General features: G+C 50.9%; 4 protein-coding genes across 4 annotated transcripts; 1 reads left to right on the top strand and 3 right to left on the bottom strand.

The window, feature by feature from the left end:
* Positions 1-2,845: 2,845 nt before the first annotated feature.
* Positions 2,846-3,461, top strand: Z519_11194 (uncharacterized protein; the record flags this gene model as incomplete). The annotated part of the gene is made up of 2 exons (XM_016768907.1): positions 2,846-3,100; positions 3,159-3,461. The coding sequence occupies 2 exons, from the start codon at positions 2,846-2,848 to the stop codon at positions 3,459-3,461; spliced, it is 558 nt and encodes a 185-aa protein (XP_016614753.1).
* Positions 3,462-4,945: 1,484 nt separating this feature from the next.
* Z519_11193 (uncharacterized protein) lies at positions 4,946-7,784 on the bottom strand (the record flags this gene model as incomplete). The annotated part of the gene is made up of 2 exons (XM_016768906.1): positions 4,946-7,207; positions 7,509-7,784. 2 exons carry the CDS (start codon positions 7,782-7,784, stop codon positions 4,946-4,948), a joined length of 2,538 nt encoding a protein of 845 aa, XP_016614752.1.
* Positions 7,785-8,307: 523 nt separating this feature from the next.
* Positions 8,308-9,448, bottom strand: Z519_11192 (uncharacterized protein; the record flags this gene model as incomplete). Its single annotated transcript, XM_016768905.1, has 2 exons — positions 8,308-9,339; positions 9,389-9,448. The coding sequence occupies 2 exons, from the start codon at positions 9,446-9,448 to the stop codon at positions 8,308-8,310; spliced, it is 1,092 nt and encodes a 363-aa protein (XP_016614751.1).
* Positions 9,449-10,044: 596 nt separating this feature from the next.
* Z519_11191 (uncharacterized protein) lies at positions 10,045-10,752 on the bottom strand (the record flags this gene model as incomplete). Its single annotated transcript, XM_016768904.1, has 1 exon — positions 10,045-10,752. The coding sequence occupies one exon, from the start codon at positions 10,750-10,752 to the stop codon at positions 10,045-10,047; it is 708 nt and encodes a 235-aa protein (XP_016614750.1).
* Between the last annotated feature and the right edge of the window lie 3,085 nt (positions 10,753-13,837).

Raw genomic sequence — 13,837 nt, 5'->3', positions numbered from 1 at the left:
TCTGAAGGTGCCATATCTGCATTGGGAACGAAGTATAGCTCAATATCACATGATGAAAATTGTCAGAGATACCCAAAGTGTCGACAGGGTCGCGAGAGCACCACTGGGGCAAACCACCTGAGACGCTAGGCGCTTCACCAACTGCGCAAACTGCCTCAACCTCGTTGTTCCTGCAGATCTGTGACAGGATGGCGACGGAGTAGGAGGTTTCAGGAATGCTCTTGTGGTTACAGGCCAGTGTATATACAAACAGACAGAGTCTCTCTGAATAGCCAGGGGGACAGGACACAATCAACCAGACAGGTCCACAACTCAACCTTCGTTAAACACAAAGGATCAACAACGAGGTTCTACGAAACAACTACCCACCTCCGCGTGCGAATGAGATTTCACAACTCAAACGTGCAGCAGAAGAGGCTGCTTCGGCTCTATATTCCTGGGAATTCGTGGCTTCATATGAGACGCACATTGGACCAGTGGTATTTTTCCACAATTAAACCACGGAAAGAGAATCAGACCAGGTTACGGAGCGATATATGAGGAAGCAAGATAACTAATTATTCTCAGAACCTCGCGTTCTCATGGTTGATCAGCTGTGGCTCTGGATCCTGTGTGATGGTACACACTGACGACTCTGATACCGGATACGTCTTCTAACCTACATATCTGCAGATACGGTCGCCACTTGCTTCCCAAGGCTTGGTTCCGTAGAGAAGACGACGAAGCTAGAGAGGAGGACAGAATTGGCGTCTTCACGGCCACTAGGAGACACCTGGAGAACGATGAGAACCGCGAGTTAATTAAGAACGCGGAGTGGCTTGGATATTGCATTACTGACCGTTGCGCCTCCAATATCTTCCATTCGGATCACACGCCAGACCTGAGTTATAACTTCCTCGAAATGTTGATCCATCGCCAATCCGGTAAGCTAGGCTAATAGGCGAAGTCAATATTTGACCCGACGTCTCTTTCAGTGGACAACCAAGATACGTGCTTCAAGGAAACTACAAGGGCTCACTAGGCCAATAAATCGGGACTAGATAATGAAACCAACCCCCTTCAAGTCCGTGCCATATTTGAGCTCCTGAACGAAAAGAAAGACATCGTAGATGAGCTACGAATGATGTTAGTAATCAGCATGGAACAAAGAATTGTCCTGAGGAAGCTTTCGCAGAACACAAACAAGAGCAGGGATTCCGATCCAAAAAAAAACACAAGAAGCATTTTCTCAAGGAAAGCCTGGCTAAAATGGAGAAGAAAATTCGCAATCTATTCGAACATGCCGAGGCTATTTACAAGCCCATTCTACAACTATTGAATCTCGCACAGAAGTAGGCAAGCGTTTTCGAAGCGGCATTGAGGAGGAAAATGCCCACAAAATCCACAGAATCAACGAGAGCAACTGAAAAATGGGAAGAGAGTCCACAAAAATGGCAGTACAATCTACAGCCTCAACGAAAGCAATTGAAGACATGCAGAATGCCGCAGCCGACTCAAGAGAGACTATTATGGTGGTAGGTTTTAGCTTGACCTGTTGATGATTATCACTGGCAAGAAGGACCAGTTCACTGTGGTCACCATTATCTTTGTACGTTAGAAGGCACAATTCTGTCACATTGTGACTTTTAGTCTTTGAGGGCTTCGATACATCCGGGTGCTGACATAAATCAATAGCTCCCACTCTCAAACCTGGCCGCCATTTTTGGGATCAATGCTCGGGAGCTCATCCAAGGAGATCTAAGTCTTGGAGTTGTGCTTGCATATATTTGTATGCCAAGTCCACTCCCCCGTCCTTCACGCAAACAAGAGCCAATTATCCGAGTCACATTACAGTCCCGTTATCTGTGTTCATCATGCTCGGTTCATTTGTGCAGGCATTCAACAAAAAGACACGTAGCTTAGCTCCTAATCTCCTGGAAGGAATTACTCAGGGATCAAAGATGCCCGAAAAACAAGCACCGCCAACACAGGTAACTGTCACAGGCAACTATCACAGCGCATGAGTCCGCTCTCGGCGTTTAGACTAGATGGAGGGAAGCAATACTCTCTTTTACCGAGATAATGAGGAGCTGATAGACGAGCAAGAAACGAAATTTAGGAAGAAAACTCATCAAGCTCTCAAATGAGGAAAGCGTCGTGATCTAAGAAAAACGTTACAGACCTCCACAATAACTGTGAATAAACCACATGGCTGGCTGTCAAGACCACCCAGCAAGACGAAGCGTGGCTCAGCATATGTCTTTCGCTATCGTCACAGCCGAATTGTTCCTGTACCGACATGGCTAGTTATTGGCGTCGTAAGCATGATGTTCAAATTCTGCTGAATGGTTCTACGCTGGCAAACCAAACAGCCAGCCTCTCAACAATGACTGGTTTTCGTCTCTTTCGAAGAAAAAGAAACTGGATTGCTGCATCCTCAGAGTCCCTGCAGCCTTTTCAAATACGATTTGCGCTTATATTTTTGCCAAATTATGCGTTTGTTGATCTTGGGTATTGGGGGGCGATCAATTCGGTAATCATCAGCTCCTGGAGTTTTGTGCATCGTCTCAGCCATTGGATTACTTACAAGGATTACCATTGGACTTGGCTAAGACCGTCTTCTGTTTGCCTTTCTATCTCAATTCATCAATGAGTTGCTAATTGTAGGTCTGGTGAAAGACTTGCAATAGAGCAACAACTTGACGCCGGTGGGGGTGGATAGATCTATCAATACCGTCAATACCATGCTCAATCCTGCCTTGAGCCTTTTACGATCGAGTCGTACCAGATAGGGCGGTTAAGAGCTTTCCAGCATACGAGACACACTTTCTACTCATGCAAGAATTCAAACCGAGGCAACGTTCCTATGGGGAAGAGCTACAATGACCCAGGCAGCAGCAAAAACGGGGGATTGGCCAGCGTCTCGATGGAGATGGGAATCCTCCATGAAACAATGCAGTCAATCGCTCCAGATATGAAGACTTTCGCCAAGCTGAACTTATTCGGTCAGATCATGAAAGTCGGCTCTTTGATCACCAGCGGTGCTGCTGTGGAGTATATCAAGAAGCTGGAAGATCAGGCCGGGAGGATGCGCAATAGCCTGGATCAGATGGCAGACAACGTGTACTCGAGAGAACTCTCGTGGAGGCAAGTTCCTGAATCATGTCCTGGGCTATCAGCACGACCCAGAGACACTCGTGGCCTACATCGTGGAACATGGACGACCTTGCCTTGGTCCGGAGTCGATTGTACATATCTTGATCCCAGCCATCAGCCAGCTTGCGATCAGTGAATCACTCACATTTCCCGAAGAGGTGGGTCCGTTCCGTATCAGTGGGCAGCTGGTCAAGAGCAGTCTGCCCCTTGTCCGTCTTTGTGCTCCTCTGGATCGAGAACGTCAGAATCTCAATGAGATTGGCTCGCTTCTTCCCGACCGCACTGGGCTCGGCTTCAAGCAGTTGGGCGTGGCCTACCCATTATAGGCCACTGGCTAACGGTCCCTCTCGTGCCGATCCATTTCGAGGACCCTTACTTTTAGATTCATTCGGAAGTCGACCTGATCAACTCTCTTCACTTCAGAACCGCACAGGCCCCACTAAGAATACTGGACAGGCCACGACAGCCTTAAAATGGAAGAGAGAGAAAGTATTCCAGGAATGGGGAGGAGAGAGTCTCAAAACGTGACGAATTGCCGTGAGAGCATCTCAAATGCTTTGTCCTTCTTTCTAGTCGTCCGACTTAAGAGGAAGTTTCCCTGCATTCTGCGTTGAACTATAGGCTAAATATGCGAGAAACTACCTTTGCGAAACGATAGGTTTTCCGTCTTTTGCACTGCACTTTTAGTGTGTACGGGAGGGAGATGAGGAGGAAAGGGATGGGCGAATTCGTAATGGCACTGCAGTTTTAGTGTATTGGCACCTTCAAGGAATAGGAAGAAAAGGGAAACTACAAAATGCTGTTCCCTCTGGCCTCGTCCCTACACTGCATTTTTAGTGGATGTGAGAGCAAAGGACGACGAGGAAGAAAGAACGAATACAAATGCACAAGACAATCCCGACACCCTCAGTGGCAGCCTGAGAGTCGCACTGCATTTTTAGTGTACATGAGAGGCAGGAGAGGAGGAAGGCCAATTCACCGCCGAGCCGCGGACCAACAAGCTCCCAATCAAGCATCGTGGAAATTATCCTGCCTGCACTGTATTTTTAGTGTATCTGACCCTTCGGCGCGCTGGGATGGACAGGGATATTATCACCTGCTGCTAGCGTTTCGAGCCTGCAATTTTAGTGTATACGAGTCCTTCCTCCTTGCTCCTTGGTCGCTCCCCCTCTCCCACCCCCTGCCCCTTCACCCAAAGACCCTTCCAATTTATGCGGAGTATGGATGGACGGAAAGGAATGTCTATCAACTTTATATACCAAGTACCCTGTACATAGTACTTCGCGACCGGCGCCGCGACGCAGAAGATCTCGACCATCAGCCATCAGCCATCTACGGTAGGTAAGGATTCCCGATATCTCCGCCGTACAAATATTATCAGCAGCACGCGAAGAGGACAGACTCCTAGTCCTGGTCCTGGGGGTGGTTTGTTCTCGTCATTGTTGCCTGCGTACCGAGTATTTTACCCAAGCTGGAAAAAGCACGAGCATTGAATCCATTACGTACATGGCGCTCGACGACGATGGCTCTCATGCCCGAAAATTGCAATGCAGGACGGATGAACTGTTGGTGAGATACCAACGCTGGATCCCTGCGCAGCGGTATAAGTATATCGCAATGTAGCTTCATTCACTATCCGTCTAATCCAACTCACTCTGTACGAACCCGCCAGGGTAGCAATTCACGGGTATCATCGTGCCATCCAGACAATGCTTGCGGAAATGCTCAGTGATCCAACTCAATATTTACACCCAATGCCGTCTCCATAGCATTATCATCGTCTCCCACGGTCGAGCCTATTCCAAGCCGATCATCCCTCCGCCAAAGTCTGCTTCAGTCCCTCTTCATCCACCATGGTCACTTGTACACCAGTGATTTTCGGCGCCGGCTTGAATCCCGGTATAGGTCCTTTCTGGTTAATACCCGGAAGTCTTCCACCCATGAATGGGAAAGGGGAGACGCCATGGAGCTGAGTTTCGCTGGACGATGACGTCGCGATTGAAGCGGCTGAAGACGTCAAGCCGCCGCTTGACTTCATCGGTGCAATGCCCCATTTGCCTCTTACCCACCCACCAAGAAGACGCCCAAATCCCGAAGGCGGAGGTTGCTGGTCTTCAGGGTGGGAGGGTGCAAGATCCGCCAGACCGCTCAACGCTGCGAAGCTCGAACTTACACTGCGTTGCGGCAGTTGATGTCCAATTGACAGAGGGTTGGATGGGTCCGAGCCCAACGATGTCATCGAGCTCAATGCTGTGTACTCCGTCACCGTCGCCAATGGCTGTGCAGAAGCGATCCTTCGAGCTGCCGATGGCCCAAGAGCAAAATATGCCTTGTTGCCTCTTAACACGCTCGACGACTGAGATGACGAGGAAGTCGGTCGCTTGGCGATGTGTATGTCCATGCCGGAGATTGACACTAGGGAGTCATGGGAGGACGTTCGTCGAAGCTTGGATCGGTTGGCAATGTCGGAGGCGTCATCTAGATCATACGGAGTGGTCGATGGAGACATCCTGTCTTCCTGAACATCTTCTGCTGATTCCGGCATAATCAGTACGGGCTCCCCTTCAATAATGATATTGGGTGGCTCTGTTTTGAAGGCTTCATGCGACAAATCCGTTATGTTTGGTACTGGTGGGTCAGGCTGGATTGTGTCACTCATCCGCCCACCACCAACAGGCATTTGCGAAGGCTTGGGAGTCAAGTCATGAGACCCTGGTCCTTTGGCCTCTTCTCCATGCTGAGGGTCTGCTTCGTCGCTCAAGTCCAGGTGTTCATCTTTTGGAAACGCTTCGGCGCCGCCAACTTCGCGTTCCTCCTCTTCCACCGGGGGCCTTGTTCTCTCGTCATATTCATACCCAGGATTGAATTTCAACGGTGGAGATGCAAAGCCGCCAGTAGACTCGGGACTCGTGGGTCTAGATGATTCTTCACCAGCTTCGAGCCGATCGAAGATGGAGCTGGATTGCTCCAAATACGACCGTGGAGAGCTTGGGAAACTAGACATCATAGACGAGCTTGTTGCCGCTGATTGCATAGACCAACGTTTCCTGGTTGCCTGTGGTTGATGGAGAGTGATAGGCAACACCGGACTGGAAAAAAGCCGATGAGGACCGGCAACCGGCGTAGCAGGAGCAGATGACTCTGGGGTTGACGGAAGCATCCCCAGGCCCAATACCATCCTCTTGCGAGACGATCTTCGGACCGTTGGAGTCCGATCCCGCTTCGCAAGTTTGGCGTGATAATGGTGGTGGACGTGAACTGATTGTTGCACATTTGGAGCAGGTTGTGACCAGCCAAGTTGATCGCTCAAAGGGACCGACCCCGACATGGCGCCGGAACCGCTGTCGTCTACAGGCTGATGCTCAAGGATCTGCTCTCTCAGGTTCTGTACCTCTTCGTTTGACGCTTGAAGCAGTTCCTTCAGTTCGACGATCCCGGCTTGTAGATTTGCATTATCCTGAAGAATGTCCCGGACGAAGTGGCCGACAACATTGGTGCTCTTCTCCTTTGCGTCCAGGCCTCGAAAAGCAGCAGCAGATTTCAATCGACCTTCAGCACCACCCAGTTCTCTCTCCAGAGCACGTTCACGTTCCAGCCTCGCAATGATCTCTTCGAACCGTTCCCTGTCCTCCTTCGCGTCCCATTCAATCCTTTGAACTTCGCGCTCAAGCTGACGGACTTTGATCTCACTCTCTTTCCACCGCTTGATGGTGCTTCGGATTTCTCCTCTTGCATCATCTGCCTGTTGGGTTATTGCCATTCGTTCCTTCTCCATCTCAAGTATTTTGAGCTCCAATTCCTCGGTCCGCCGGCTGAGACCGTTCAATCGTCGCACTTCGACTTCGCAGTCACGAAGCAGCGCCTCCAGGCTCTTGACATGGCTATCACTCTCCTTGAGGGATGTGTTGGCTGATTCGAGTTGTGTCAAGAGCTGTCGATTTTCCTCCACAATCTTGTCGTTCGTGGTCTGCAAAGCCGCCCTTTCGTTCTCCAGTTCGTTGATGTAGGCTGTTAGGCGCTGGTGCTCTTGTTGCGACTCGAAAACGTAGGATTCGTGACGGTTGAGAAGGGCCTGAAGAGCGAATGTTAGCCCGCTGCTCGTCTGCATCTTCTCGACTGCGGCTTTGCAACCAGCTGCTGAGGGAAATAGTATATCCATTTCATTGGGCAGCGCTTGGGGTGCGCTGATCAGGGAAGAATAGGGCATGACCAAGCAAGGTAGAAGTGGAAGACTGGACGTTGTCACTCTTGTGTAGCGCCTTCCTCAAAATCACTGTCCACATGACCAAACGTGACACATCCAAGCGCAACCAACGACGTGTGTGTGCAAATAGAGCATCTTCCGGTGTTCCGGCATGTAGTGGTGCACGTACCTGTCCCAATCTTGCGGCGGTCTCGAGGTCCCTCTCTATGCCGCCCAGGATAGTGTTGTTGTTCTCAAGATAGGCACATTCTGGCCTCCCACAGCAACACAGCAATTTCCCATCGCTACTCGGGGGGCGGGAGTTATTGGTCGGGGTCATAACTGTGGTGTTGACGTCGTCCGGAATGCGGTCTGAGCGCGTGTCCATGCTCGGTCGGGGGAGGAGGTCGTTTGTGTCGCAGAAGGATCTGAAGCGGAGCGAGGTGGAATTGAAGGGCGACGACATAGTGCAGGCCGCATTGTGCAAGATACTGGAGAGAGCCGCACGATTGAGAAGCAGGACAGCGGTGAGTTGAGTCAAGTTGAGGTTGTCGAGTTGCGGGCGACGATAACCGGGTTCCTGGCACCGAGTCGCGTTGGGCAGGTTGGGATGGTGGAGAAGGTGATTGCTAGGTGGAAGTGGACACTCGGCACTGAGATCGGGGACGATTGGTCCAGCCTCGTCTCCAAATCGCAGCCCAATGGCCTCCAAGCCAGTCGCCGACACCCTATCATCGTCATAAGTGATGGTGGTCCATCAAACAGTACCGAGAACCGCGTACCAGTATGATAAACAACCCAAGGACTGTGAAACGAGGCCTGAATAGGTAGTGCGGCACCTCAAGACAGGCACAACCCATACCTACTGAGTACACACGGACTGAGTACAGGACTAAGAATATCAATGATTGGGGATAAACATGATATCCCGGTTCAAAGATGCTTTTTCCCTAGTCTTCTATCTTCTATGCCAAATGCAAGGGCGACTCTCAGTCTGGTTCCTGCATGATCGGCCCTCGTCTTCTCCTGTCAAGAGCCCTCTGCACCGCTGCTCTCACTTCCGGATTCTTTCTCAATGCGCTTGTGACGAGCGACTCCTTCATTGCCGACCTCAGATGGTCTGATTTCTCGGCGTCTCCCTTAAACGGGCTCAGTCCCAGCTGAAGCAATCCACCGGATTCTGCATCTAGTCTGCCTGCCGCTTGAGCTAGATGCGCAATCTGCTGTTGCGTCTGCAGGTCACGCATGGCTCCATCCCTTGCCTTAGGGGGGGCGAGCTGAGAGATGAAAATATTCACAGACAGAGACATCCGCCTCGCTAGGCCCAGAATCTGGAAAGGGAGAAGGTGAGGTGGCAGGAGGTCTGGTAAGAACTTTTTAACCGTTGACGCCCAAAGTACCACAAATGTCGGAGGCTGCCAGATATGAGTCAGGAAGTACAACTCCAGAAACGCCATGCAAGCAACGGCAAAATAGCGCCAAAACTGTCCCCATTTCGGCAGCCAGATGTAGTTTAACAAAACAAGCAGTCCGGCATTGGACAGATATTCAGGAGCCTTGGAGCGAAGGCCGGCATATACATAGTCTCGAATCGTTTTGAGTCCGGGATGCTGAACCTGGACAATGACAGGCCCGAAACGATCATATGCAAAGCGCTTTGCAGGATCCAAAATCGTGTCATGCGCCAATTTGAAGCGCACGAATACTTGCTCCGCACCTGGAAAAGGTTGACCATTCTCGTGCAATTTGTCCGGGTGATATTTCGCGGCCAGTTTCCTGAACCGGCTCTTGACTTCCCGCTCCGTTGACCATGGCGTGACTCCCAGGAGTGTGTAGAAATCCCCATCAAGTTTGATATCGTAGAGGGCTTGAGCGAAGGTGTATACGAGGTAGAGTGACAAGACCAAGACGCGTATGCGGCGGTTGTGGTAGGCAAATAGGGGGTCCCCGGGCTGCGGATGCCGCTGTCCAGCGCGGATGGTTAGACGGTAATATATTGACTGCAGGAAGGCCGTGGTGTACTGGATTCAGATCAGTAAAAGAGACCTCCAAGGAAATTGGGCCACGTACAGCCGGTAGAAATGCCCATCCCACTAGGGACAACCCTTGGGATACCACGCCGTCAGCCATGTCAATTGGTGAAGAGAGTCAAACAACGGCGACAGCAATCCTTCGGAGGCTGTGACATTTCTGAGGCGGAAGAAGGGTGTTCAGCAGTTATGCAGAGGGAGAAGGGCCCATTTCGAATCAGTGACTTCAGTGATTTCAGGGTGGCAGATGTAGCCGCGCAGGAGACGATGGGAAGTTGAATTCCATGAAGCGCCGACTGGCTCGGTTCGGCATACCGCAATTTGTCGCACTCGTGCTGTTTGAGCCCTCCTACATACTACAGCTACCATAGAAATTCCTCAATATCTAGCCTTATACGCCACTCACTGGAGGCCCCTCACATGATGCAGCTTATTATGTTCAAAGACAGCAAAAGAGAGGGATAGGAGACAGCTTCTCGATTCAATGACCCAATCCCTAAAGCTCCGTACTCGGTTCATTGTGAAACCAGAAATAAGCAAACAAAATATCAACGCCTCCCCCTCCTTATCATACATTCCTCGTAGCGCGCGCCAACCCAGTAACCGCCGACTGATTCTAGATTTCCCTCAATGCCATATATATGTATATCCAGATCATGGCGGCCTCCGGCCGAAGATCGACACCTCTCAGCACCTTCACAACGACATCTCTGAGGTGAGGTCGGTGCCCTCATTGGGTTCATCATCAATACTCCAGATCTCTGCTTCTTCCGATCCTCCGGCGTCCGTGTCTGTACTTTCGAAGTCCTTCCGCGTCAGTCCGCTCCTGAGTTCTCTCTGCCACTGCCAGATGTCGTCGTTGGGTCTGAGGTTGATTAAATGGAAGGGGTCGAGCGTTGTCGAGCCGGCAAGCCAATACGCTATCCGGCTTGCTTGTTCTGAAACATCTCCCCACTGCAATGTCGAAAGCTGCCCGAGTCGCATAATACCAGCTGCCTGGTCCAAGGGACGATGAGCTGCTCCAGCAGGCTGTGTCACACCGCCGTCGGCCCGTGCTTGTGGAAGGTTGAAGTCTTGGATGATGTTGCCCGGCTCTGGCGGAGTTGTTCCGTCTAGTCCCATAGCCGACAAGACGTTTTCCAGGTTAACATCTTGATCATCTGAATGTGCTTGCACATCGGGATGTGGGCAACATGATTCGAATTGTTTCCCCACAGAGATCAGGTCAGGGTGACAGGCGCGCTTTTGCCGTTCAATGATGCGACCTTCTTCATCTTGGATGTGGCCGAAACTTTGGACGACATCATGATAGTCGGCCAGGTAACAGAGCGAAGATGGAATATCATTCCTAGCGTCGAGGAGATTGAGCCGGGAAGGAAGAGAAGGATCGAATGAGGGTGCCATGGACGATCTTCGACTGGGCAGCATCAATGACCAATCATTCGGACACTCAACATCCAAAACGCCGACGAAAAACCAGAGAAGACAATGAATGGCTGAAAGGAAAAGAGAACAGGCGGTGGGTTGCTGGTTTCGCTGGCTGGACACTTACTGACTTCGCCTTCGACGTCGACCAGGCTTGCCATAAGGGAGACATGGTTATATTTATATCGATCAGAGTCTGAACCAGAGAGACAGAGCTGGCAATTGTCGCGTATCTTCTAGGTGAGACATCGATGGATGGATTTGGTTCCGTCTCCTCAGGGCTCTCTCTTGCTTCATGGAGGCCAAGATTCGGTCGCAGAGCCCTACGGGACTCTGGTGGGTTCCATTGATTCAAAAACAAACCCGCTGCCACTCATAATCATGCAATCCCCTGCTGCGACGTGGTTAGATTCTTCCCAATCAGCCGCGTCTGCACATGAATCTCATGCCCACTTGCCAGAATGACTACCTGGTATAAGTGTATCGACCCTCAGTCCACTTGGGTCGGAGAACTCTTCAAAATCTTGCTGCCAGCGGATACGAGTCCCGTTAGCATGCAGCTCAACTTCAACATCCATACACGCAGCGTTCCGAGTCAACTTATGCATGGCCAGCAGGTCTGGTGTGGAAGGAGGACTCAAGACCATCAGATCCTCCGGCCAGTTAACTGCGTCACGGCGTGTATGTCCATGCTTCTGCACGGGACTATGTTTCTTTCGGAGCGTCAGATAGTTCTTGCGGGACCCGCGGTGAACTCTAAAGGGCACGCTACGTCGTCAGTGCGAAGGGGAACGACTGCCAGCTCGGTGTGAGCCACCACTTTCTGCTGCTCCGGGGTCTAGTTGGAGAAACTGACAGGGATGCAGCCAAAGGAGCGTCGCTTCTCCTTTCCCCGACAGAAGGAAATACAGTACTAACCAAATTAGTTGCTCCCCTGACGAAAGGGCTGTCCTGGAAGAAATTCTGCATGATTATTCCGTTCTGTAGGTACATGCAGCCATCTGGCAGCTCCACACCCCATCGGAGGATCCGCCGAGCAAGGTCAGGCGAGACTGGTGTGGTCGGTACGCAACAGAGCCTCCCTTTACAATCAAAGAGTGAACAGAAGGCATCGGTAATACCCAAAAAGTACTCATGAACACGTACCAGGATGGCTCGTTTGTATGCCGACACTTCATGTGCTTAGGTACCACCTTCACCTCTGACAGCAGGTCCCTGCTAGGGTTCACACTTTTACACACCGCCGCCACCTATCACTTGATGATCAGCATACCCTGGGAATTTGCCGCGATACCAAGTGCCATGACTCTGAGCACCGAGATCAAGAATTTGGATATCCGACAATCCGCACAGATAGATCCGTCGCATCCGGCCAGCACTTATTGTGCCGTTGTAAAGCCGACAATCATGACCAGTGATCGTGGATCATGATCATAAGGGCATGTCGTCCTTATCAGACTCGCGATGCTTGGGAGGGGGGCGCATCACCGATGCATTGCAACCTGATATTGGAAAATGGTCAAGCTCGACGTGGCTTTGACCATCAGAATCAGCCCTCCTTTCTTCCTTCGCCCAAGTTTGTTCTCGGTATATTGACTGCTAAGCGAGTACAGTGGCACCGCTCGACATTTCAGCCTTATCCCCGTCCAGGTGGATTGCATTGCCTCACGTAGACCATTTCCACGCCCGAGGCCTTCGATGCTGCCCTCATATCTAATCCGCGTCCTGACCAAGTTGATCGCCTAGATGTTGGGGAGTGAAATCCGGTCATACGCATGACAGCGTTGAGTAGCTGGGCCACTAATTGTCCCTACTCCCTTGATGAGCAAAGTAGTCGCTTTTCTGCTTCTGTCCCCCAGAATGATCAGGGCACCATCGCTTGGACCTATGAGAGAGCTGGTATTGCACCAAAGAAAGCTGGCCAACAATGGGATTGTTTGCTGCAACCACAGCAAATCCCATCCCTCCTAAGTGCCTCCTAATCAACATAGAGGTATTAAGGGGCTAAGACACCCGTCTCAACGTCGGTTCTTACCAAAGGCCCTTGCATCAAAGTGCCCGGTTGCCTTCACATCAGCTCGGATTGCATTGCGGGGATTCCCTAGCGCATTGGCTGCCGTAAGAACTCGTCCTTCCTCCAATTACAGTAAACGCAGTTCAAGAGCCGCAGGGTCCTTTCTCCTGAAATATATAGGTAGGCGGCTGCCGGGTTGCCTCATGGCTGGTTCGCATGGTTCGCAGAGTTCGTGCCGACCGCAAGGGCTTTGAGCAAAAAGAAGCGGCGCGCCCATGCAACCCTGCTACCGCTGCTTGGATGGATCAGAACGAACACGAAGTACCACAGAGAGCCCTGCGAGCAAAATAGGCCCATTGATACGATATTTACAGATTCTGCGAAATGTTGTTTGACCAACTTTGTTTTTGGCCTTTTTCACATCTTCTCAAGATTCCCGTCCCCGTTGTGCATAACTTGCGGATGTGAACCCCTTTTGCAATGATCACCCATCGACAAGATCTGACTGACAGTTCGACTCTCAACTCTGTAAATGTAGAAGCACACAGGCGAGTCATTGTCGCCGAGTGTGTTGTTGTCGAGAGTAGCAATATCCGGCTTGAACCTGCACCCAAAGAAGACAGCGGCTCGAAGCATTGGGATGCAGATTTCACGCTCGAATAAAGTGGCTCCCTGTAGCTCGCCTTTGTGGGTAGTTTGCACAGGTGCTTCGAGTCAAATCGAACTAGAGTTTGTGGGCCAAGACTTTATCGGCCCGGGGAAAAGTAAATCCGAATAAAGGGTGGGAAAGGAACTCATTGAACAGCCATCACATTCCGTTCAATCTTCTCGTGTCAGTATCATGTTCTATCGCGTCACCTCTTCGCCGGTTGAAGAGATACAGTACAACTGTAATCTGCTTCCCCAGGGCAAGTCTGACAACGCTCTCTCGCCTTTGCACCATCGAAGAGATGCGCAACAACAACAACAACAACAACAACAACAACAACAACAACAACAACAACAACAACAACAACAACAACAACAACAACAACAACAACAACAACAACA

The sequence above is a fragment of the Cladophialophora bantiana genome (assembly GCF_000835475.1).
Source record: "Cladophialophora bantiana CBS 173.52 unplaced genomic scaffold supercont1.21, whole genome shotgun sequence".
Lineage (NCBI taxonomy): Eukaryota > Fungi > Ascomycota > Eurotiomycetes > Chaetothyriales > Herpotrichiellaceae > Cladophialophora > Cladophialophora bantiana.
Note: the sequence above shows the minus strand (reverse complement) of the source record. Positions and strands in the feature narration are given on the sequence as shown.